At 41.5% G+C, this 22,161-nt stretch overlaps 1 protein-coding gene across 2 annotated transcripts in view; it reads left to right on the top strand.

Moving 5' to 3' along the window:
* rai14 (retinoic acid induced 14) overlaps window positions 1-7,713 on the top strand; it is a 36,304-nt gene extending 28,591 nt beyond the window's left edge. For both annotated transcript variants that reach the window (XM_084572350.1, XM_084572351.1), the window contains 11 exons: window positions 193-279; window positions 935-1,024; window positions 1,214-1,348; window positions 1,769-1,870; window positions 2,345-3,067; window positions 3,172-3,659; window positions 3,914-4,082; window positions 4,184-4,351; window positions 4,470-4,631; window positions 4,719-4,784; window positions 4,980-7,713. In XM_084572350.1, coding sequence (XP_084428476.1) covers window positions 193-279; window positions 935-1,024; window positions 1,214-1,348; window positions 1,769-1,870; window positions 2,345-3,067; window positions 3,172-3,659; window positions 3,914-4,082; window positions 4,184-4,351; window positions 4,470-4,631; window positions 4,719-4,784; window positions 4,980-5,066 — 2,277 coding nt within the window. In that variant the 3' untranslated portion in view covers window positions 5,067-7,713. The remainder of the gene's footprint in view (window positions 1-192; window positions 280-934; window positions 1,025-1,213; window positions 1,349-1,768; window positions 1,871-2,344; window positions 3,068-3,171; window positions 3,660-3,913; window positions 4,083-4,183; window positions 4,352-4,469; window positions 4,632-4,718; window positions 4,785-4,979) is intronic.
* Window positions 7,714-22,161: the final 14,448 nt, after the last annotated feature.

Raw genomic sequence — 22,161 nt, 5'->3', positions numbered from 1 at the left:
AAGTAAAATTTTATTACTTTGTTTCTCAGCATTAGCTTCTCCAATCATGTCATTTTTGAAAAAGAAATCTTTTAGTTTTTGAAAACTTAATACTTACTGTAGCAATCACTGATCGACTCTCCTTTTACTAACCAGCACTGAATCCCACCTTTCCATTTCTCTTTCTCTCTGCCTCTTCCGCTGGCTCCTCAGCATGATCAAGTAGCTAAGCTAAGTGATGAACGGATCACAACTCCCAAAAAAAGAAAAGCACCTCCACCTCCCATTAGCCCACTGCAGGTAAATGCATGTCTCTCTGTTGGCTTGTATCAGTGTGCCACTCTATATTAATATGAATGCATGTCTGCAGTGTATTCATCAAGTAAGTACAGTTTGTGTGTTTATATATATACTATATCATCTGTTATGTCAGTGTTTTCTCAACAGAAATCAGGACATGACACCAACAGTGTCGGGCAGTTTCACATCCAGCTGGGCAGTTTTGAATTTTATTTAGTGGGTAAAAATAGAGTTGGGTGGGAATTGTTGCTGTATGATTTACATTTTTTTATGATAGGCTACACTAGTGTAAGCCATCTAGGTTGTCATAGCACTAAACAAAATCTTGGTTTGATATTTTCGGTGTGTTTTGTTGGCTTTTGAAGAACCTTCGAGCTGGGAATCATCAGCTCTATTTGGCCACACTGGTTATTAACGTGTGCCATTCGTGTACGATTTTAATTTATGTACTAATGTGTTTTGTTTTTCAAATTTTAAGATATAAAACTGTTCTCAGTGCAAACATCTAGGCCAGTACTAACTCTGCATAAGCTACTCACTGGTTTTTAACGTTAAAGTGTTTTAAAGATCAAGAAATAATCTTGTTATTTTTAAGACACGATGAGATATTATGAGGAAAATAAATTCAAACACTATCAACTCAATTCTTCTTCAGAGCTCTGGACCCTCCTCTCCTTCTGTCATGACATCTGCTGGGACTCCTGCATCCAACAAAAGTGACACTCCCAAGAGATTCAACTACAAGGTAATAGGAAAAACCTCCTAACTAAATAAAACTACATTATCTAGTATTTTCCATCTAGGTTTGTAGTTGTGTATATCATATACCAGTTAGCTAAATTCTCTCCTTCAGCCTTCATATGCTGTTCCCTCTCTCATCTGTTTTTCCTCTTCCCGCCACCCCTCGTTCCTTTCTCCTCCCCTCGTTTTAAAGGAGGATGAGATTAGAGGAACAGCACTGAAAGAGGAGTTGGAGAAGCTCCATGTGGAGAGAATCATGTTGCTGGAGACGATCGAAGACCTGAAGCAGACGGTGGAAACAGTGGCGGGTACTGAGCTGGAAACAAAGGTGACAATGACGCTGTGGTGACTCATTTATATTACGTAGGGACGGATTTTAAACCAGGTGCGTTGACTGAACGTACAGACTGAATTCTTTTCATCCAGTTGAAAAAGAAAATTGCTGTTTGAGTAAGCCAGTTACACACCTATATGGTGGGATTTTTAAACTCCTGATTCATCTTAAACTCTTTTCCTTTGTTTAGTAAGTTTACAAAAAGTCATTCTAGTTATGTTTTACTCAAACATTCCCAGCTTAGTGCTATTCTCTGACAACAGCTGAACTTTTTCACCTTCGGCATTCTTGGAGGTCTACCCAAAGCTTTAGACGTGTCAAGACTTGTGTTGTTTTTCAGCAGGTAGCTAGTGGTCCTTAACATTATCTTTATGCCTCTGTGTGGCATGTGAATGTATGTGTGTGTGTGTTCAGGAAGAGCACAACTTTACAGCATCTGCAGCTCTGGTTTCTGCCCTGCAAGCCAAGATCACAGCTCTGACTCTGGAGAATCAGCAACTTGCAAGTAAACTGAAGGTATGTAGCCCAATCATTCACACTGAACAAATGACTGAACATACTCAAAGTAATGGCAACCGAGTAAATGCGGCACGTTTTCAAATGAGAGGCAAATATAATAAAAAGTACAGCAAAACTTACAAATGACCTAACCGTGTGATGAGAGATATCGCATAAATAATAAAATATGATCCATAAAACAGAGCTTTAAAGTCAAAGGTTGTTTCAGATGTGGTTTCAGATCCGTCTCAACTTGAACAATTTGAAAAAATGCAAATCTATTATAATTTGATTAATTGCAGCTAGTGACTGGATGTACTGTTGATCTGCCAAATAGTTTTCTTTCATGAAAGGATTCACTGACAATGAATAAAATGACGAGATATTGATTTAGACTGTTTGTTGCAGCTGTGATGTCATGTAACTAGAAGTTTGGGTGTACCATCCTAAGTGTCTCTCCTAACTCTAAACCTCATAACCTTTCACTCACAGAAGCATCCGTCCCACCAAGGAAATGAGGACCTGAAGGAGGACAGTCGCCCAAACAGCATGACTTCCAACTCCTCCTTCCACTCCACCCAAGACGAGTTTGATCCACAAGTCCTTTCCACTGTCCAAGTAGAAGGGGAAGACCGTCCAGGAGTCGCTTCTGTCAGACTGGAGGAACAGGAAGACAGTGAAGGAGGAGGAGGAGGAGGAAGCAAAGAGGAGATCAGGCTGTTGATGCAGGCGCTAGAGAGCGTTCAAATAAAACTTCTTGAAACCAGGAAAGAAAACCGCTCGCTCCAGGCCCAGCTGAAACCTGAGCGAGGCAGAGAAAGAGAGGAGGATGAAAACGTGAGAGAGAAAGAGTTGGTGGAGAGTCTAGCAGAGTTGCAGGCCAAGCTGACAGACACTCAGGAGAGATACCACCAAGCTGTGGAAGAAGTGGAGAATCTGAGAGCACAGATGGGAAGAGGAGAAGGTGAACTGATGGATAAAGAAGAGGTCCAGAGACGGACGTCCTCCACGCTTGAACATGAAGTAAAACAGCTGAAGGCCCAGCTGGTCCAATCGGGAGCTGAGCAAGATAAAGCAGATCAACAAATCAGACACCTGGAAGAGGAGCTGAGGAGGATGGAGGAGGAGAGACGGATCATCAAGGAGAAAGAACAGAGGACTGCACGGATCGAGGAGCTGTACAAGGAGGCACAAGAGGAAGTCAGGATGCTGCAGGTAAATATAGGATCCTTCTTTTCTTTGAACATCTGGATGTCTGAAGAGGGGATACTCATACATCTTTCATGCCATTCATTCATTCCTTCCTTCTTGTCTTTTAGGAGGCTCTCAGAGGCACAGTGCCTGTTGAGGCTGCAGCCAAAGACTTTGAAGAGATGAAGGCCGAGCTCAACGAGGTAATTGCCGGGCTGCAGCGCCGCTTACTGGAACTCTCACACTCCTACAGCGAAACCAAGAGTCAGCTGAGTGCTGCTCAGAAACATCTGGCTGAGGCCCAAACCGAGAGCAGCGCAGCCTCATCCCCATCCTCAGAACAACAACAACAACAAGTCCAGCAGCTGAGCAGTAAGGTGGAGGAGCTGCAGACGCTGTTAGCCGAGGCTGAGAAGAAACACTCAGCCACTCAAGAGGAGATTTCACTACTGAGACAGGAGGCAGAGGCTCAGGCACAGAGCTCCGTGGCCCTCGCTGACCACATGCAGGTAATGTCCTCTCTGGGAAACGCCATCAAAGAGCTGGAAAGTGAGACAGAAGCCCTGAGAGAGCAGCTACGTCAGAAGACCATGCAGATGGAGGCGCTTCAGAACAGGTGAGGAGAGAATGAAAAATTTCACATGTGTGTTTCCACAACATTACTTTTACTAGGTTATTTTTCCATATTAGCAGAGGAGGTTTTAGTTAGTGAAATGTAAAAACAAACCTTGGATAACTATGACAGTGAGATCCAGCCTGCCGCAGTAAACAAACTAATTTGCCAGCTTGAATAAAATGTTCTCATCTGCTAGAATAAAATAAACTTCAGCTTCAGTTGCCATAATGTCCTTGTGTCTCTTCCACAAACAGACTGACAACAGAAAAAGACGTCACCTCAGATGACTCCGTGTCCCGTCTGGAGCACGACACCATGAAGGAGCAGCTGGAGGGCGAGGTGACCCATCTGACGCAGCTCCTCCAGGGGGCCCTCAGGAAGCAGGATGAGATGGCTCTGGAGGCTGCTGATGCATGGCAGAAGGTGGGAGGACAGTGGAAGAAAGGACATTTAAATGCTCTGTGTTATGTAGAAAAATGTGTATTTTATTTTACTTATTCATACCTTCATCCATCCACCACAAGGCACGGGACAACGGAGCAGAGCGGGAGGCCCTGCAGGAGCTGGTGATGTCGAGGGAGAAGGAGAACCACACGCTGACGTCCAGACTGGAGGAGTCCCAGGACGCTGTGTGTCAGCTCAAACAGCTGGTGGAGAATCACGTTGCCTCTGAGAGAGAGAAGAACAAAAGGGTAAGAAATAACCTATTATCATTCACTTCTGTAGTATCGTGTTTATTTATACATTCGGTCTAATCACAGCTTTTTTACATTCTCATCAAACTGTTTTATTTTACATTTTCCCTTTCAGATAGATGACCTGTCTCGGGAGGTGGGGAAACTAAAGGAGGCGTTAAACAGCCTATCACAGCTCTCCTACAGCTCATGTTCCCCCTCCAAGAGACAGCAGCAGCAAAACCAGCAGCTGGAGACGATGCAGCAACAAATCAAACAGCTGCAGTACCAGCTAGCTGTAAGATCACTTCAGATGCTACTCCTGCTACCTTTGATATCTATGACAGGGATAAGACGTCATATTTACAGCATGTTGTCTTTACAGGAGTCAAAGAAGCAGCACAATGAAATAGTGTCCGTCTATAGGATGCACCTCCTCTACGCTGTTCAGGTAAACCCATACGTTAGTTTATGTCTCTTATTCAGCTCCATCTCCTAAATGTTAACTTTTAATGGCTCATTATAAAAGAGATGATTTTATGTCTTAATCTTCAGGTATCAGGTTTTTTTAGTGGACTAGGATTCAAATAATTGATGTGATTTGTATAATCTTTAACTAACTAACCCTGCGCTGTGTGGCTTAAAGGGTCAGATGGACGAGGACGTGCAGAAAGCCTTGAAGCAGATCCTGATGATGTGCAAGATGCCAAGCCAAGCCAAGGAGGCCTGCTGAGACTTAGTGGGAACGGTTTGAAACTGGTTACAAGAAAGCCCACCACATGGTGCCTCTGGATGAACCTTGAGTATTTGTTTATCAAGAACTGGTTTACAGTCACGTTTTCATTACTTTTTCCTAATGTCATTTTGACCTGTTAAGATACAATATGTATACCTTGTATTAATGAGCAATCTGTTGAGCTGTGTCAAGTTGAAAAGAAGTTCAAAGGTCACCTGGATCCACTTCTAACTACCTTTCTAATTAAAGCAAGTATCAACCGTAAAAGCCCATAAAGATGAACTGCTCCCTTTGATGTTTGTTGGGAACTCGTCCATATCTCACCAAGTAACAACTTGAGGTTGGATTAAATCACAGGCACAATCACGACGAGAGCAATGAATCCAGATACAGATGGCGTGATCACACCAGGTGTAAATGGGGCACAAAGGTCATCACTGGCTACCATTATACGGACGACATTTTTTTTTCATTTCATTTCCTGCTTCATCATTTCAAACACTTGTTTAAAACTCATTGTTTTCTGTCCATCCTGGAAACTTGTCATGTCAGCTAATGTTTATGTTTGTTTTTAAGAATGGATTTATTCTAACCAGAGAGGAACAATCATATCAAGGGTTTACATAGTTACTTGGCACTTATACACAAGGTATGCACTGTGCTAAGAAAACGCGCCAGCTTTGGTAGAAATTGGAAAAATGACTAATCTTTCACCAGTTTTCAGTGTTGTTATTTCCTCCGCTGTAAACACACACACACTTGTTGTTTATGTTTTTCACATTTCTTTGACTAAGTTTCCAGTGTTCCTCTGCATTGAGATTGATTATCTAACCTAGCAACAGTAACATAGGAAATTGGGAACAGACAAAGGGTCGGTTCCCTCCGATTGGTGATCAGCAGACCAGTCAGTTCAGGCTGAGGTGGTTACATGAGGATTTTTTTACTCGGGACTCATTGGATGAATACTAGCGTCCGTGTAAACGAAGCCAGTGCTAAGATAGAAGATGTTTTTGTGAAACCTCTGCCCAGCGTACAGATATATATCAGCTACAGATCAGCCACGCATCCATTCAGATGACTCTTCTTCATCTTGTGCGTACCAGCCAAATGTACGATCTCAAAAATGTGCACATTAACAACACTACACCGAAACTGTGCAGTAAGTTTAACTCACATGCAGCCGCACGAGTGTGATAACTCGAACTTTATGTGCGTACTTATCAAAAAAAAGATTCTGTTACAGCGTGCACGTAAAAGAAATAAAAGGCTCGGTTTCTGTTTATAGTATCCGTTTTATGATACGACAGTGTTAGTGTTATTTGAAGTCCTCTCTAAATGTTTCATCCGTGTGACATTTTCCTGATACAATCTAAATTATTTGTGCCCTCTGAACAACGCATGTGCTCGACCCCAGCCCGAAAAATAAACGTTTCTTCCCGGCCGTTCGTCTTTGAAGAAAAAAAGCAACACCGTTTCTATGGATATTTTACCATTTGGCAAAAATGTGTGAAAATATATCTGACTGAACTGTATTGCCATGTTTTTTTTTTAAGTTACTGTATGTTAATGAAGAGCTGTGTTTTTGATGGCCTTGTTTTGTGTGAGTTTTGTGTGAATGAGAAGCTTTTTCCTCGAGTATAACGACGCACTATTTTTGCTCTAGTAGTGACACATGAATTAGTTTATTTTCCTGTTCATATTATTCATATTTTACATATAAGTGGTTGTTTAATGTAGTAAAACAACAAAACAGTACGGCCTCAATTTTTTTGTCTGGTTGACAGAGAGTTCTTACATTTCCTCTGGTCTTCTCCTACAGTCTGATCGTTTTTTTTTTTTGTGTACCACTTCTTGTGAAATACTTTGGCTGAAATCAAAAGTTTTACATAAAATAAGAGTGGTCTTGTGCCTGTAATCAGACAGTGTTCTCTCTGGCTCTACAGTAAACGTCACCATCTTATTAATTTATTTAAATTTTTACATTTATTAGGAATGTTTTTCCGGGAATATCTCATCTGTTCTGTGTAGGTACAAAAATACATTTCTTTTGAACTTGTCTTCGAGAGACTTCTGAACTGTTGTCACACCACACTCCTTTGCCTTAGCACTGTACCTAGAGCCATGCGCCCGTAGAGATCACCTTTCTACTGAACAGCGTTGGAGATGGTTCAAAATACAACAACTAACACTGTTTAACTGGAGTCAGATTATTTGAACTTGTATCTGAGTGACTCACCCTCATTCTCACTGAGGAGCAGGTTTTTTGTGTATTGTTTTTTTGTTTTTTACACCTGACTGACACTTGTTGGACCCCGAGTAGTGTCTTTGCACGTCTTCTTTATGTGTTGTAGTAAACGACATCCTTCTTCTTCTTCCTAGGCCTTGAATGAAATGTTTTTGTACTAAGAAAGGGAAAACGAAGAAACAGCTTTTCTGTTGGTTGTTTCAGTTTTGTAGTGACAAGAAAAATAAAATGCTTGATTCCCAACTGCATTTTGTCCACATTAATACATTTCCAAGACACTGTACCGTCACCTGTGTGTCATGACCATCAGTTATAAACCAAAATGTCTAAAACTGACCTGATTATAGCTAAAAGGTGATGTTATCCTATTTGGTTTACTATTGTCATGCATAAAGATTTAGTTTTCTCAAGTGTCTGCAAGCTCTGAGATGACCATGATTCCAAGTCAGAAAAACACGTACACAGTTGTAAAACAACAAAACAACACTGATACCTCCAAAAAGTAGTGTATTCACTTGAGAATTAAATATTTGCCCCGTTTTTCTGAATGAAAACATTATGTCGTCATTCTGAGAAGTTGTCATGAACACAAATCTGTGAATTAAAGAGAAGGAATGTCATAATTTTCCATTGATGGTCTCTCCGTGTAAACAATATCTAAATACTGATAAAATAAAAGCCCCTTCTACGTTATTTAAAGTTTATCCCAGTGTCTCAGACTCAGAACAAAATGAAACTACACTAAAAAAAAAAAACGCTGGGACATTGTTTGCTGTCAGGAATCAAACTCTCAAATAGCTTCTCTTGAGGTTTTGAAGATTTTAGTTAATTCAGAAAAACCAAACACACAGCTTTCATCTGTTTTCTACCTAAATATTTTCTTCATCTGCCAACTTCAATATCCTGAGGAAAAATACCAGCTCTCAACTACTAGTCTTTCTGGACAAATGAGTAGCAACACATGATTCAGATGGAGACAGTAACAACAAACGGGCACGTCCGTCAGCACTGACAGAATCTGCCAAGTTTCTTTGTTCATCATGGAGTCAGAGAGACACATTTACTCAAACGTACTTGTGACTGTTGGACTGGCGATACATGTCCACCAGATGGCATCCTTTGCCAACGTTGGGTTTCTTTTCTCTCTATGCGGTGGTCCCCACTCACATGTTTTACACATGTGAAATAATTACAAGAAAAAGTTAAATAAATGACCGGAGAAATATACACAAGGGGATATATTTTGGACGCTTTATCACTCTAGACTTACAACATTCACGACAAGTTGCACTGAAGCTGTTTCAGTAGCTCATTGTGACTCAACGTTAGATAAATTAAAAATCTTTCTGCACATGCATTTCCTTGACAGTCCTCCAAAATCGGGCAGGGTTCACGCTTCGGAGATTAAAATACTCTGCGAATAAAAAAAAAAAACATCAGATGAATTTGTTTTCCTGTTGGGTTAGGCACACCATCCTACATGTCAACACTCTGTCCTCCCTCAATGTCCACTCAGCTCCGGCTCTCAGAAGTCCTGCCAGCCCGACTCAGAGTAATTTATCTGCCGTTCTGTTTCCTCTAACCGGTGGCACAACCACTTCGTTTCCTGCCCTGGCCCTGTGTTCTGCCCGCTGGGCAAACACACACGTGTGCACGGAAGAAAACACACATACACACCTCTGCCTTTACCCAACGACTTCCTGTCAATCTTGCTTTCCCACACGGTCTGCCCTTGGCCTCGGGGTTTAGTGGAGAGAGATCTAGGGCTGTGATCCTAATCCAGTTAGGGCCTGTATTTGTCAAGCATCCTGGGATGCAGTAAAATATCAAAGTCTGGAGAATGTGAGTGGCAGGATGAAATCCGCTCGGCCACACTGAAATGTTTAATGTGATCAGATTTGACGAGGGCGGTCAAACATGGGACCTTTCTTTTTTCTTTTTGTTGTAATTTTAATTATTAATTGACATTTCACTGTTATTAATCAGGATTATGTTTCTTCAGGAAAACAAGTGTTACACGCAAGTATCACATTTTTTTTTTTTTTTTTTTAAATCTGCTTGTTTGATTAACTGTACAGCTGAGTATCCAAATGGATCACTCAGCGGGTTAACAGAATATTCATCTGTTAAATTTCAAATAATTTGCTGGCAAAAAGACTTCCCCTGATATTATCTATATACACAAAACTGCTGTTTCATTATGTCTCCCATGAAAGTAAACAGAATATTTTTATGTTTAAAAAAAATCATTTATTTATTGGAAACCTGCAGATTAATTTATGGTGAAAATAATTAACAGTGACTGGCCTAGTTCAAAGCAAAGATGTCTTTAAGTATTCAAAACCAGAAAACCCGAATTTAGAAAGGAGGCATTGTAATAAAAGCTTTAATAAAAGTAACATGGTAAAGTTTAGGGCGTTAATCTGAAGTAATGCCAAAAAATGGTAAATTATGAGGGGCCCCAGGAATGAACCCTGGGGAACACCAAAGCATAAATCAGGTATACTGTGGCTGGATACTCCACCAAAAGGAACACACAGCTTGCAGCACAGGAATCCAAAAAGCATTTGAAGTGATTTCCAAAAAATAAATGCTAATTACGTACAATAATTAAAAAAAAAAAAAAAAAAAGGTTAGCAGACAGTTTAGACGACGCAGAGGAGTCATACCAGAAGGTCAAAGCCCGGGAGAGGAAGACTGTGGCTGAAGCAGAACATTTGGGGAGGAAATGAGAGGAGGCTGAGGCCAAGAGAAAAATCACAGAGAAGCTGGAGTAGCAGAACAGGAGAGAGGGACAAGTGTATATGTTGAATCACTGGAAGGATGACTAATCCGCCACCGAGAAACTCTTCTGAAGTAGCATACAAACTCGAATCAGCTGCCAAGAGCTTGGAAGGAGCAGGTTGAGGAGAGGAAGCTGCTGATGAAGAGGTCAGCGTTTTAGTCTAGTTTTCTGGACAATCGTGTCTCTCTTGCGATTTAAAAACGGCACCAGGAAAGTAGCACAGTCTCAGCTGCCACCTCGCTACTGTTAGAACATTTTTTAAACGCTCTATCCGTGTCTTTGCTCACTATTTGTTTAGGCAGTGTATTCCCGACTAATCAGGGTTTGTGTGCTCAGTAAATATTATTGAATGGCTTCTTGCTAACGTGCGTCACAGGCGGTGTGCTTGCTCTCAGCGAGCTTGCCTCTGATATCTGCTGAAGTATTAGTACTTGAATCTGCCAATAGTGCGTATGTGTTTCTGTTGTTGTGTTAATTAGGAGTTTCCGAATATTTTTGGCTGGTAATAAAGACATCTGGTCCGGAATTCCTTTAGGTAACTGTGGCTCGTTTCTAGACGGATGTATCGACATACATTGTTGTGTTTGTTAGCAGGTGCGAGACAGAACCGACTGCAGCAACTCAAACCGGAAACCGGCAAAGCTTGGAGGTTCTTCCGCCTGCTGTCAGCTGAAACGCTGCAGCTGATCAAGCTGTGGTTAGTTTTACCCACAGTAAAATGTTCTATCAAAAAGACCAAACATCGCTCTGCTGACTGTGGTTCGCTTTTCCCAGCCGCCATGGGAACTATACAGATTGTCATCTGTACATGAAAAGACTTGTACACAGCAACACATGTGTCACTGCACTGAATGTTTGTGATTTTACAAGGCTTCAAACTTTTTCTTTTAGTTAATGTGTGTGTAGGGTTGCACAGCACGTCAGTACTATATCACAATAACAACAGCCAATGATATTGGTATAAATAAAAGATCCTATTGAGTAGGACTGTAGATCTTTTGGTACTTTTGGTAGAAAACTTGATTGTTCTGAACCACTGACGTCTAGTACAGCACAAACCTTTTGATTGAAGTCACACGTTGATCAGCAAGCCTCATGTTTGAAATAAAATCCAATTCCTTTTTTTTTAGCTGCTATCATTTTGTGATTTGTGGTCTGAACCTGAGTCACCTGGACTGGTTTATGTTAATCAAGACAAGGAATACGAATATGTCAGCTGCAAACCAGAAAACAGCGAAAATTTGAACATGGGGGAAGGAATACAGATCGTAGAGCGTCCCCATGACATCCTACAACAGCTACGGATATGTGCCACTCACTATTAGAACAGCGGAGGGGCTGTGAGTGACTCTCTTAGGTCCAGCTTCAGCAGCAGAACTTCATTCACAGCTGGAGAAAACTGCGCTGTGGAGGCTGTTAGAGCGGCATACTAATGTTTATGGTTTAAAGTAAGATTTTAACAACCACATAATGGTGTGGTGCTAAATTGTCCGCTTATTTTTGGACACATACTGTAAATACACCAATGAGCCACAACATTAAAACGAGAAAGAAGAAGTAAATAACGTTGCCCATTTTATGACAATACAAGGTTCTGCTGGGAAACTTTTGGACCTGGCATTCATGTGGATGTTACTTAGACATGTAGCACCCACCTAGACCAGACCAGACACCCCCACCCCATAGCAATGACGCTCCTTGATGGCAGCAGCCATCCCCAGCAGGATGCAGCCTGACACAGACACACACACAAAAACGGTTTAGGAACAACTAAAAAAACATAAAAGGTGTTGACCTGGCCTCCAAATTCACTAGATCCCAAACTGATCAAGTATCTGTGAGATGTACTGGAACAAGCCTGATCAACAGAGGCCCCCACTAACGACACTCTGTTGCCAGACACCACAGGACACCCTCAGAAGACCCATGTCCATTCTCTGATGAGTCACAACTGTTCTGGAGGCACACGGGAGACCTACACAATATTAGGAAGGTGGTCATAATGTTATGTCTGATGGGTGTGTGTTTTTGAGTCAGACACAATATCAAAACACAAACACCTGGTAATCCATAACCACTCAGGTGATTTAATCTGAGACCAGATTTAAATTTGGCAAAGACTGGTAAACAAGGTAATCTACTGAGTTTAACTGGCAGCTCCTCACAGGTAGAATAACTGACTCTACTGCGGCCATCGTCTACTTGCAGTGAGGAGATTGCTTCACACCAGTTTCCACTACGAAACTCAGTCCTTCTCGGTACACTCGCTGTCTCCATAAACAACACTTATGTGACTCTGCGTCTCCCACCGATGATTTGTTTGTTGATAATCTGATGAGTTCAGTTAAAATAATTCAGTAATTGTGACATTTAGTTGTGCCTCTCAGTAATGCTAGGGACAATTGGCATTTGGCATCCAGGCTCCTATAAACAGTTAAAGGTATGTCAGTAATTTCGTTCATGGTAACGACCTCCAAGTCGTGTTGTCATCAGAGTGATTGTCACTGACCCGTGGATCTCTCTTTTCTTAATTCACGTATCTGTTTTTCCACCTCCTCTCCTTTTGCTTCCTTCGGCTTCACGTCTCATTTGTCAACATTTGTAATGTGCCAATATTCTCTAATACAACCACATTTTATTGTCAAATAATTATCTGATGTGTGCAACATGTTGTTGCTGTGTTCAGCCACCAAGCCATCAAATGTTCTCAGTTTGTCTAATGCAGGCTGGCCTTGAAATAAGACCCTGCAGTAGACGAATGGAGGGGCGTAGGAGACGCATGCAGCTTAATTGCTGCAAGATGTAACCTCGCTCGCAGCCTACTGTGGCCCACAAACACACTCACACACATTCATGCATGAGAAAGCGCGCGCACATAGACACAAACACGCCAACACGTGCACACGTAGTATGCAAAGTAAAGGAAACACAAACTATTCTAAGTGTGGTACTAAATTGCAGCGTGCTCCGGGGTTTCGCCTGATACATTTTTGTGTTTGTTTTCTGGTGAAAAACAAGATTTTAATTCGACAACAACGCTGTCCTTTGATGGAGAACATTCAAAAGTATTTCTCTGTGAAGCAAACCAAATGGAATCAAACCAAATAAAACTGATGCAAAAACTTCGAGCTATTTCCTTAAGGCCTCGTAAGACGTGCTTTGAAGCAAAGTTTAATGGATAAAAGATGATGTTAATGCAAAGATGCCTCGGCATTACTGGAAAGAAATGATGACGGGGGTGAGATTGTAAGAAGACAGGATGGAGACCTGATTTGATCTTTAGTATGAGAAGCGCAGTGAGCTCCACCGAACCGCACCATCACAATATAAAATTTCCGCGTCTGCCGACTTCATAGACGACGTGAACATTTCAGAAACGATAAAAGACTCTGTGACCGGCTCAACGGTCCATAGAGAATCAATTGAGAAAGTTGGAAAAGCAGCATGTTGGAACATTTCCTTTGAGAAAACAAATATTTTACACCACTAAACGACTGCAAACATTTTTACAAAATCCTGCCTCGTCTTGATCGTCGCTCCAGGTGGTACGCCAGGATTACATCACAGATTACGGCTTTTCGGCTCTCTAGTTTCTCACACTGGATGAAAACAGAATTGGGTCCTTTGGAAAAAAAAAAGAGGAGATCTGATGGCGATACGCAGTGATGATAGCAGATGTGGTTCGTTAAATTGCGTGGTATTCCCCCTACGACCGCTGCACCATCCCTGGGCATGCTGATGATATTCCCTGACATCATAGCGCAGACTGCGGCGGTTGCCCAGGTCACCGAGATACAGTTACACTCATGACTGTGAAGACCGCAACACAGCAAACCACAGGAGAGCTTCAGCTGCAACGTCCTGCACTGAACTACTGGAAGTAGAGTGAACGATCATAAAAGCCATGGTCATATTCATCTCAGTTTAAATACTTGTGCGTCTGTCAGTCGTGATTTAAAATAAAAGCCACAAGATGTATCATCAGTTTTACAGCAAATATAAGGAGTTGGTGCATGTATGATCGCCTATTATCAATGTGCTGAATCACAGATCCAACATGTTGCTTTCCTCAGTAATAGATGTGGGATAGTTGGACGAGATCCCCGATCTGAAAGAGTTTTGGCTGCAGATCCAAACCCTAGAGATGTTTATTCCTGCATCTGATTTAGCGAAGAATGATTGCAGCAATACGGTCTGGAGGTGGGGTAATAACAGTGGGTAGGGCGAGGGCTTTGATCTGCCTGTTTTCTTGTTTATGTTTTACATTAAAGCATCTTGCAAATATGTTAATAGGGCCGCTGACTAACTTGTGTCCCAGGGCCTCTACACTTTAAAACCCAAACCAATCATTCAAGACAACATAATTACATGATCATTTGTATGTTGTTAAAAATATGCGCAAGCAAACATGAAAAAAGGAAAAGAAAAAAGAAACGTTTTGTACAGTGCGTTGATATTAAATCATGCGGAAGTGGTTAGGATACCAACTCTGACTTATTATTGTGCCAGCAGGAGAATGACTATTTGAGGCTGGAGCTATCTTTTTTTTCCCATGGGTCCGTTTTTATCCCTAACATACATTTTGAATTTTAATGTATCACTTAAGTGTATAACTGTGCACTGAAATAGCGGAGACCCTGTGATTTAATTACCTTGCCCTGTGCCGCCGTTCCCACTCTAGGCCAGGCTTCCCAGTTCCAGTCCCTCTCGTTCGCTCCGGCCTCCCCACATCAGGTTCTGATGAGCCTAACTGGAAACACGTGCTCCACGCTGGCTCCCCCGACAGATGGGACAATATCATATTATTAATGACAGAAAGAGAGAGATGGAGGGAGAGAGAGAAGGAAAATCCTCCCTCCTCAAAGGCCTGCTGGTCTTAAATAGCTCAACACTGAGCTGCCGACGCTTCTGAGGAAGTTTCTATAGGAAAACAGCACGCCTGTGTTTGCATATGGAAGATCCTCTCAATCTAACTCAATAGCCAGCAGGCTTAGCCCCATGTCACTCCTCTTAAAGCTGCTGAACTCTGAACCTTGATGCACACATTTAACTGGGGAAAAGATGTACACTTTATACCTGAACGTATGTAACCTTGTGTGTATTGTTGGCCTGGGGCTGGTCTGTTTTTAGTGTATTTTACCCAGAATGCAAAGCATTCCTATTAATTAGTCGAGCACTCAGGCACCGAGAAATGACACTGGACTGTGCAGGGATCATGAAGCACAACCGTAACTTTTGAATTCATCGTGTGATGCCTATTGAAAAGCTAAAGTTAAATATATTTTTCCGGGCATCAAAACAGAAATGATTCATTTCATTATCTGAATTTGATCTATTCCATTTCCACTTGGAAAGTCTAGCAGAGCCGTAAGATCAAGATTATTTTATCCCTTTCATGTGTGCAGAGAAGCAACAGGAAGTGAGTCGGCTGGGTCAGCGGAAGTCTTGCACGCGACTGCTGTCACCTGGGTTGACTGGAGAAGGAAGCTTATGCAAAAGCTCTATGGGCTCATAGTGGGGGATAAATTTTCGTATGCGATCTCTGAACGAAGCATCCCATTCGTAATAAACAAGGTAGCTTGGTCGAACAGAAGATTTTCTATCTGAAGTTTGAATATTAGTTGGATCTAAACCATAGTCAAAGTCTAGGTTTGTGAAACCGGGACCTGGATGTAACAGCCGACATTAGTATTCAACCTAATAAATGCCAAATGGGACAAAGTGTTATTTCAGATGTAGTCATTTTGGTTTTGAATGCCTCATTTTTAACAGTTTACCTTGTTTTGTTTTTGTTCTCATCTCTCTCTCGTCATCAGGTAATGCACTGTGCAAAGAAGTTAAGATGCAGGGTCTCCCATACAACGCTAACACTATGGTGGCCTGCCAGGGTCTAACTTACTCCGCTACTACTCCGCCATGGTCTCATAAGGAATCGGAAAAAGTTTTTCACGTTTCAAACAACATCGTGCTTGCGTTAGTTTTCCTATTGCTCCCGAAAAGCGTTTGTCCCTCCCTCCCCTCCCCAAAGCCATCTCCCCCCAGACCCTCCACACACACCGGTCGCTCACCTGTTCTGTAATGAATTTAAAATGACAGAGAAAAAGACACGTACAACTCATGTATTTATGTTGTTGTATCTCCCCTTTTTAAAACTCGACGTTGGTGCTTTTGATTTTTTACACCATGGAGATTTAGTTGAAGAGATTTGTTGAAAACCTGGAAGACGATGTAACTAGCTAAACTTTATAAGCGCTAACAAGCCAAGTTAAATTGAAAATCTATGAATTAGATTTATCCACTGATACTTTATCTAAACTTACATACATACGTCCATAGAATACCACGTATCAACAGCCTAATGTTTAATATTCCTATACATGAACTGATAAAATGCACAGACTGCTGCTATTTGTCGCTAAATCCAATTTGCGCATTATTACGGTAATTTAAAGACGGACAAAACGCATGCTCATATTTTGTGTCATATACTGCATAAATAGTTGGTGTAGCATCACAATTAGAAACAGTAGAAAGAACCTACCCCCTCACGCCCCCACACGCCCCCATACCCACAAACAAAAAACCAAAACGCCAGGGTCTCATGTAATTTTGTGGGAAACACTGGGATGCCTTAGAAAGCAATGTAGTGCCTCATATGTTTGCACAACACTGTGCATCACTTCAGTGCCCTGATTTTAGGATTACGAAGGAAGCATCCTTGTACTATAGGCTGAGTCACAAAGGCCAGATTCACCTGCACTGAATTACTCAAGGAGCCTAAGGCGACATATACAGCCAGTACAGGAAACACTGACTATGTACAGATCGCGGCGGCATGGGGGCAAAGCTCAGGAGAATGGACACGACCTCTTTCCTTTCAAGAAGCTAAGCTGAGCTCTTGTGGCTGAAAAGGAGCAAATCTCCGCAGGTTTTAAAGTCTTGTGGACAGCAGACGTTAGGAGAGAGCATCCTGTTGTAGCAGAATATTTGATTTGTGATAAGGTTGGTGCGTCCACACACATTTTTGTGTTCTGGTGAACTTAACTGCACCAAAAGCACATGCGGAGCGACAATTAGGTGGTCTACTGCCTTAATGGCTTCTTTTACCCCCAGTCACCACTGATTCACTCTGAATCAAAGCACCGGAAACAACATTAACACTGAGTCAAACCACCAGAAACCAGCTCTGCCTCGTTCTCACAAACACACACTTACAGTACCGCTGCGTATACACAGGAAGGGGTCTCCGAGTTTGCAGGCAAGTGACAAAGAATTTACAGGCGTGTTGTAAGGACCTGTAGATCTAAGTGGGTGTGTGTGTGACAGAGTGTGTGAGAGAGAAAGAAAGAAAAAAGATCTGACACTTGTCTATGAGTGCCTTATTAAAAAGGTGAGAAGTGAGTGCAGTGTCTGGAGGAGGGGGTTAATTGTGCTCTTAAAAGAGGACTTCAAAGGGAGGCTGGTGTCAGGGCTGAGGGGCATGGGAGCGAGAAAGGATGAAGAGGAAGAGGAGGAGGAGGAGAAGGAGGAGAAAAAAAGATACTGTAACTGATGTTGGGGGGTTAGGGGAATAGGCCAGGAAAGGACAGGAATCAGTGGAAGACTGAACATTTTGAGAAAAGTCTACTTCAAAATATATTTTTGTTGCATTTTTTATGTATATATATATATATATATATATATATATATATATATATGCTAAAATATTTCTAAAAGGATCTTAAAAAATAAGAACAAAGATAGCAAGAAGCACACAGTCTGAGCTTATGACCAAATCAAAGTTATAAAAAAAGAAACTAAGATTATACATTTAAGTTTTAATGAGGCCTTTTTTAAAAAAAAACATCCTGTTTTAGAAATAAATTCTCTGGTCATACTAACACAACTGAGATTGCATGACATGACCACTGATGAACAGCACACTGGACAGCGTTGGTTGCCTAGTTGTTGAAAATGCTACGGGGGAAAAGCAAACAGTAATGGAAAAAGATTTAGTCGCTTGGACCAAAAGCGAGTTGGAACCGATAACGCTGCCAGAGTTTTGGAGGTTTTTTCTTGCACCAGCTGAAACTTTTTGGACAGCTCTTCAGATGACAAAATCTGAAGGCCATCAGTGTACACAAATATTTTCACAGAATGAATAAACTAACTCACCAGCTTGATTCGGGGGAGACTCTTTCTCGCTAGTGCTAGGTTTTCTGGTGGTTCTTTTTGAATGACGATGAGTTATTTTTCTTCCTTTTGTGCCATCTAGCCACCGGCTGTAGTAGCGTGGTGAGTTCAAGTGCGGCGCAGTGTTGCCCAGAGACAGGTAACGTGAGGCGATGCCTTCTTTGCCGGTATTTTTTTTAATGTCTGTTTGGTGAGACCAGGCCTTAAAAAGCAAATCTAGCTTTTTAAAATCTAAAATTTCAGAACAACAGAAATGTGAAGAACTGACGTTTGATATTTCAGAGAATGTCTGACTTTGCAGATTTGTTTCTATTTGCTATAAGTTATAAAAGAGAAAGCTACTCAACCACTCATTTATCTCTCTGACAGCAACAGATCCTCTCATGAGCTTTGAGTCCTCATGCTCTCTGACCTCCTGATTGGTTCTGTTAGATGTTAGCTTAATGTAGCATAGATGATTGGACATTATCATTGTTCTAATTAGAGCCTCTGACAGGCAGCTGTAAAGCAGATGGTGGATTGCAGCTCTCAGACTAAACACTCCACAGCCAGAGGAGACGGGATTCACATTCTCTGATATCAGCGCTGCAGGCTGAAAACCTCGCAACTAAACTTACTGTACATTTACAGCCAGCTCCCTTGTTTGTTTGTTTTTTTTTTTTTACCATAATTCCAATAGAAATATTAAATTTTTCCTGGTTAAGATTTTACACATGAAATGTAGCAACAGCTAATAAAATCTATCACAAACTAAGGTACAATCTTATTGTAAAACAGTATGCAGTCTATCTACTTGGATTGGCAAAAATAGAAATGTTTCAGTAATGTACATTTATGAAGTAGGGATGTCTCGATCGGTATGGAGACATCAGCATCAAGGGCGATCTAGGCATTTATTTATTTTTTTAGATCAAATCAGATTGGTATCAGGCTTCACACAGGCCAGATCATTTGTAGTTATCAATTTAATATCTGCCATAAATCAAAACCATGGTCCCTGTAGCGTCGCGTCTTCATCCTCCTCTGTTTTAACTGCGGTTGGCCGGTGTCAAAGCTGCCAAAAAATTATCAAATCACAAGGAGAGGACTTAAAAGATCGGTATTGGATCAGGGGGCAAAAAACTTCGATCCTATTATGAAGACACGGTCATTATAAACGCGTATTTTTACTCTTCAGATCTGCAATAGCGGTCTACAAAAACAAAATGTAATGTAACCATTGCATTTCCCAGTGACACACCCAGCAGTTACAGAGCAATATTTTTAGCTATTAGAAGAACATTAACTCATCATTTGGCTCTCTATCTTTGGTCTCTAACAAATCCTAAATACCTTTCTAAAATCTCCTCCGTGTTTACAACCCTGTCATTAATTTTCTGTCTGTCTACTGTTTGTTGATAGGCAAGCAGTGTGCAGTCTATCTTTAGATCTTTTTTAACCGAAAACAGACGCCTAATGCATTTGGAAACTACGCTGATGAGAGCAGAGAGGGAGAAACAAAACAGTTAAGTTATGGGCCAGAAAACCAACACAGTGAGCTCCGTGGGGACTAAAAAAAAAAAATCCACAGAGCTGAGGGGAACTGCAGTGACATTTCTCAAATGGTTGAGATTTTAGATGCAAGACTTTTGACATTGTGGTGTCATTTCCATGTGACCAAAGTGGTGATTTCACATTTATTCATGTGTCCATGAATAAATGTGAAATCACCTTGAATAAAACCCTGTACGGGAGAGACACAGGCTCAAATGACTGAAGGTGTTTTAACATCTCAAGAAAGCAGCACACAGTGACAGGTGACATACCGAAATACCAAAAGTGGAGTCACAACAGAAACAACAAAGACGTTATCAGAATCAGAATCAGAATCAGAATACTTTATTAATCCTTCAAGGAAATTGTTTTGTTGCTGTTGCTCCCATAAAGTGACAGTTGCTAGTTGAATAAAGGTAATACAATCCTGAAAAACAACATTTTCTGTGCGGCAACTTCATACAAGCCGACTGAACCGCTGCTTAAAATTCAGAGTTCAGATTAGATCAGTTTCTAATCAGCTTTTGTATTTTTCCCCATGATTCACGGCTCATCCATGTTATTTCTCCTGACACTGATTAGTCTCCTCTTGGACAAATGCTTTCGCAGCAGTTGCGTTTTAACCAACCACAGCACCAAAAATTAAAAACATAATTTGGAGCCGATTCAACTTGGCCAGTGTCACTTGCGTTCCTTTTGAATAAGTATTCCAGCTTATATGTTACCAGGTAGGCCATCAAATATCTAAAGACGTTCATGGAGCGCCGACCACATAGTTGAGATAATTACAGCTTGCATGAATTCAAAATAATCTGTACTTGCATGACACCTGTGCTGAGGGCACTTCACCACCTAAGCGACGTTATTTTAATTCTCCATACGCACACAGCTGGCTCTGAAACTAAAGCAATGCCCATGTTTACATGACTTTATAATGTTGGCCTCCGAGGTACTCCCTCCCAGCACCCGTCTGACAATAATTACAATGATTCATTTACTTTTATTATAGAACAGACATCTCTCTTTGTGTGTGTCTTGGCCTGGGGAGGCCTAAGTGTCACTAAATGACAGGTCTTTAATTCCAAGAACAAACAAACGACACCACGTACATGTGTTCTGGTTTACTGTAATGAGGGAGACACCAGCACGAAAATAATGTTGTCATCGTACAAAGGATTACCGAGGCAGAGATATCAAATTCTCCGTCTTATCCCCCGTCTTGTTGTAAAAAGTAATCATCATTACTGTAAGTCTGGTAATCCAATCTGTTGATACTTTGATCCGCTGATGTCGATGAGGCCATGAATCTACATGTGCGTTCAGTAATGAATCAGATCTAGAGTATCTGGCCCTTAGATTCACTTCTCATCAGAGCCTTCCAGCAGTTTAACCATGTGTTTCTGATCACTTAAATTAATCACCGTTTATCTGGGCTAAGGTTAATTTCTCAGTGGGAAAAAGACAACACGCTTCAGATTCGTTTTTTTTTTTGTGTGTGTGTCCACACTGCGCTCTCTGTCTCTGTCACCTGCTGGAGCTCTGCTTGTCAAATGTTCCTTCGCAGAGAGGGGTTGAATTACAAACCAAACTTGGTCCGCGAGCAGCAGTCAGGTAACAGGCCAAAAGAGCATGAGAGCGGCAGGCACACATGTACTAAGTGGTGTTATCGTTGCTCTGTACGTGCCTGTGTAAATCTTATTTCTGTTGCACGTACGTGTGTGTGTGCGCAGCCCGACGAGTGTATGCAACCAGAAACAACAGGCGGCGTGAGTAATGCCTTAGCCTTTGGATGTCTCTCATAAGAGGCGACGTCAGAGCCGGTTAGTAAATGATTAATCAGCGATGTTATTTGGGCTAATGCTGTCTGATAGCATTTTTTCCTGGAAGCTCTGGAATTTGTCTTCACAGCTGGACTTTTACAAGATCTCCCTGCTCTGTGAAGGGAGTGACAAATGAAGAAATGCTTGAGCGCCACGGTGTTGCAACACTTGGACACCAAGAATAAGCTGATACTTAATCTATCAAAAAAAAACGGAGTTTAATCTCAGATCTCGAAACTCTGCACAGCACCGGAGAGCAACCGCCATTAATCAGAATGATAAAACAGTAACAAGAGAAACAAACTGAAAGTATAACGTTTTGACAAAGCTTGGATTTTCTACCTCGCCGACAAAGAACTAATACCGTCTGGAGGGTATCCTATAATGTATCCCAGTGGTGATGTATTTGTTGCATTTGCCCTCCCTCTCTATTTTTCTCTCTCCATCTTTCTTAGATAACAGCTTCACCACTTCTCTTTATCTCCCAGACAAATTGTTGTCCTGACATCGGAGGTTGTTTCATATATCATAGCCCAC

Source organism: Chelon labrosus (assembly GCF_963514085.1).
Source record: "Chelon labrosus genome assembly, chromosome: 22".
Lineage (NCBI taxonomy): Eukaryota > Metazoa > Chordata > Actinopteri > Mugiliformes > Mugilidae > Chelon > Chelon labrosus.
The sequence above is the reverse complement of the archived record's forward strand: the minus strand, read 5'-3'. Positions and strand labels throughout refer to the sequence as shown.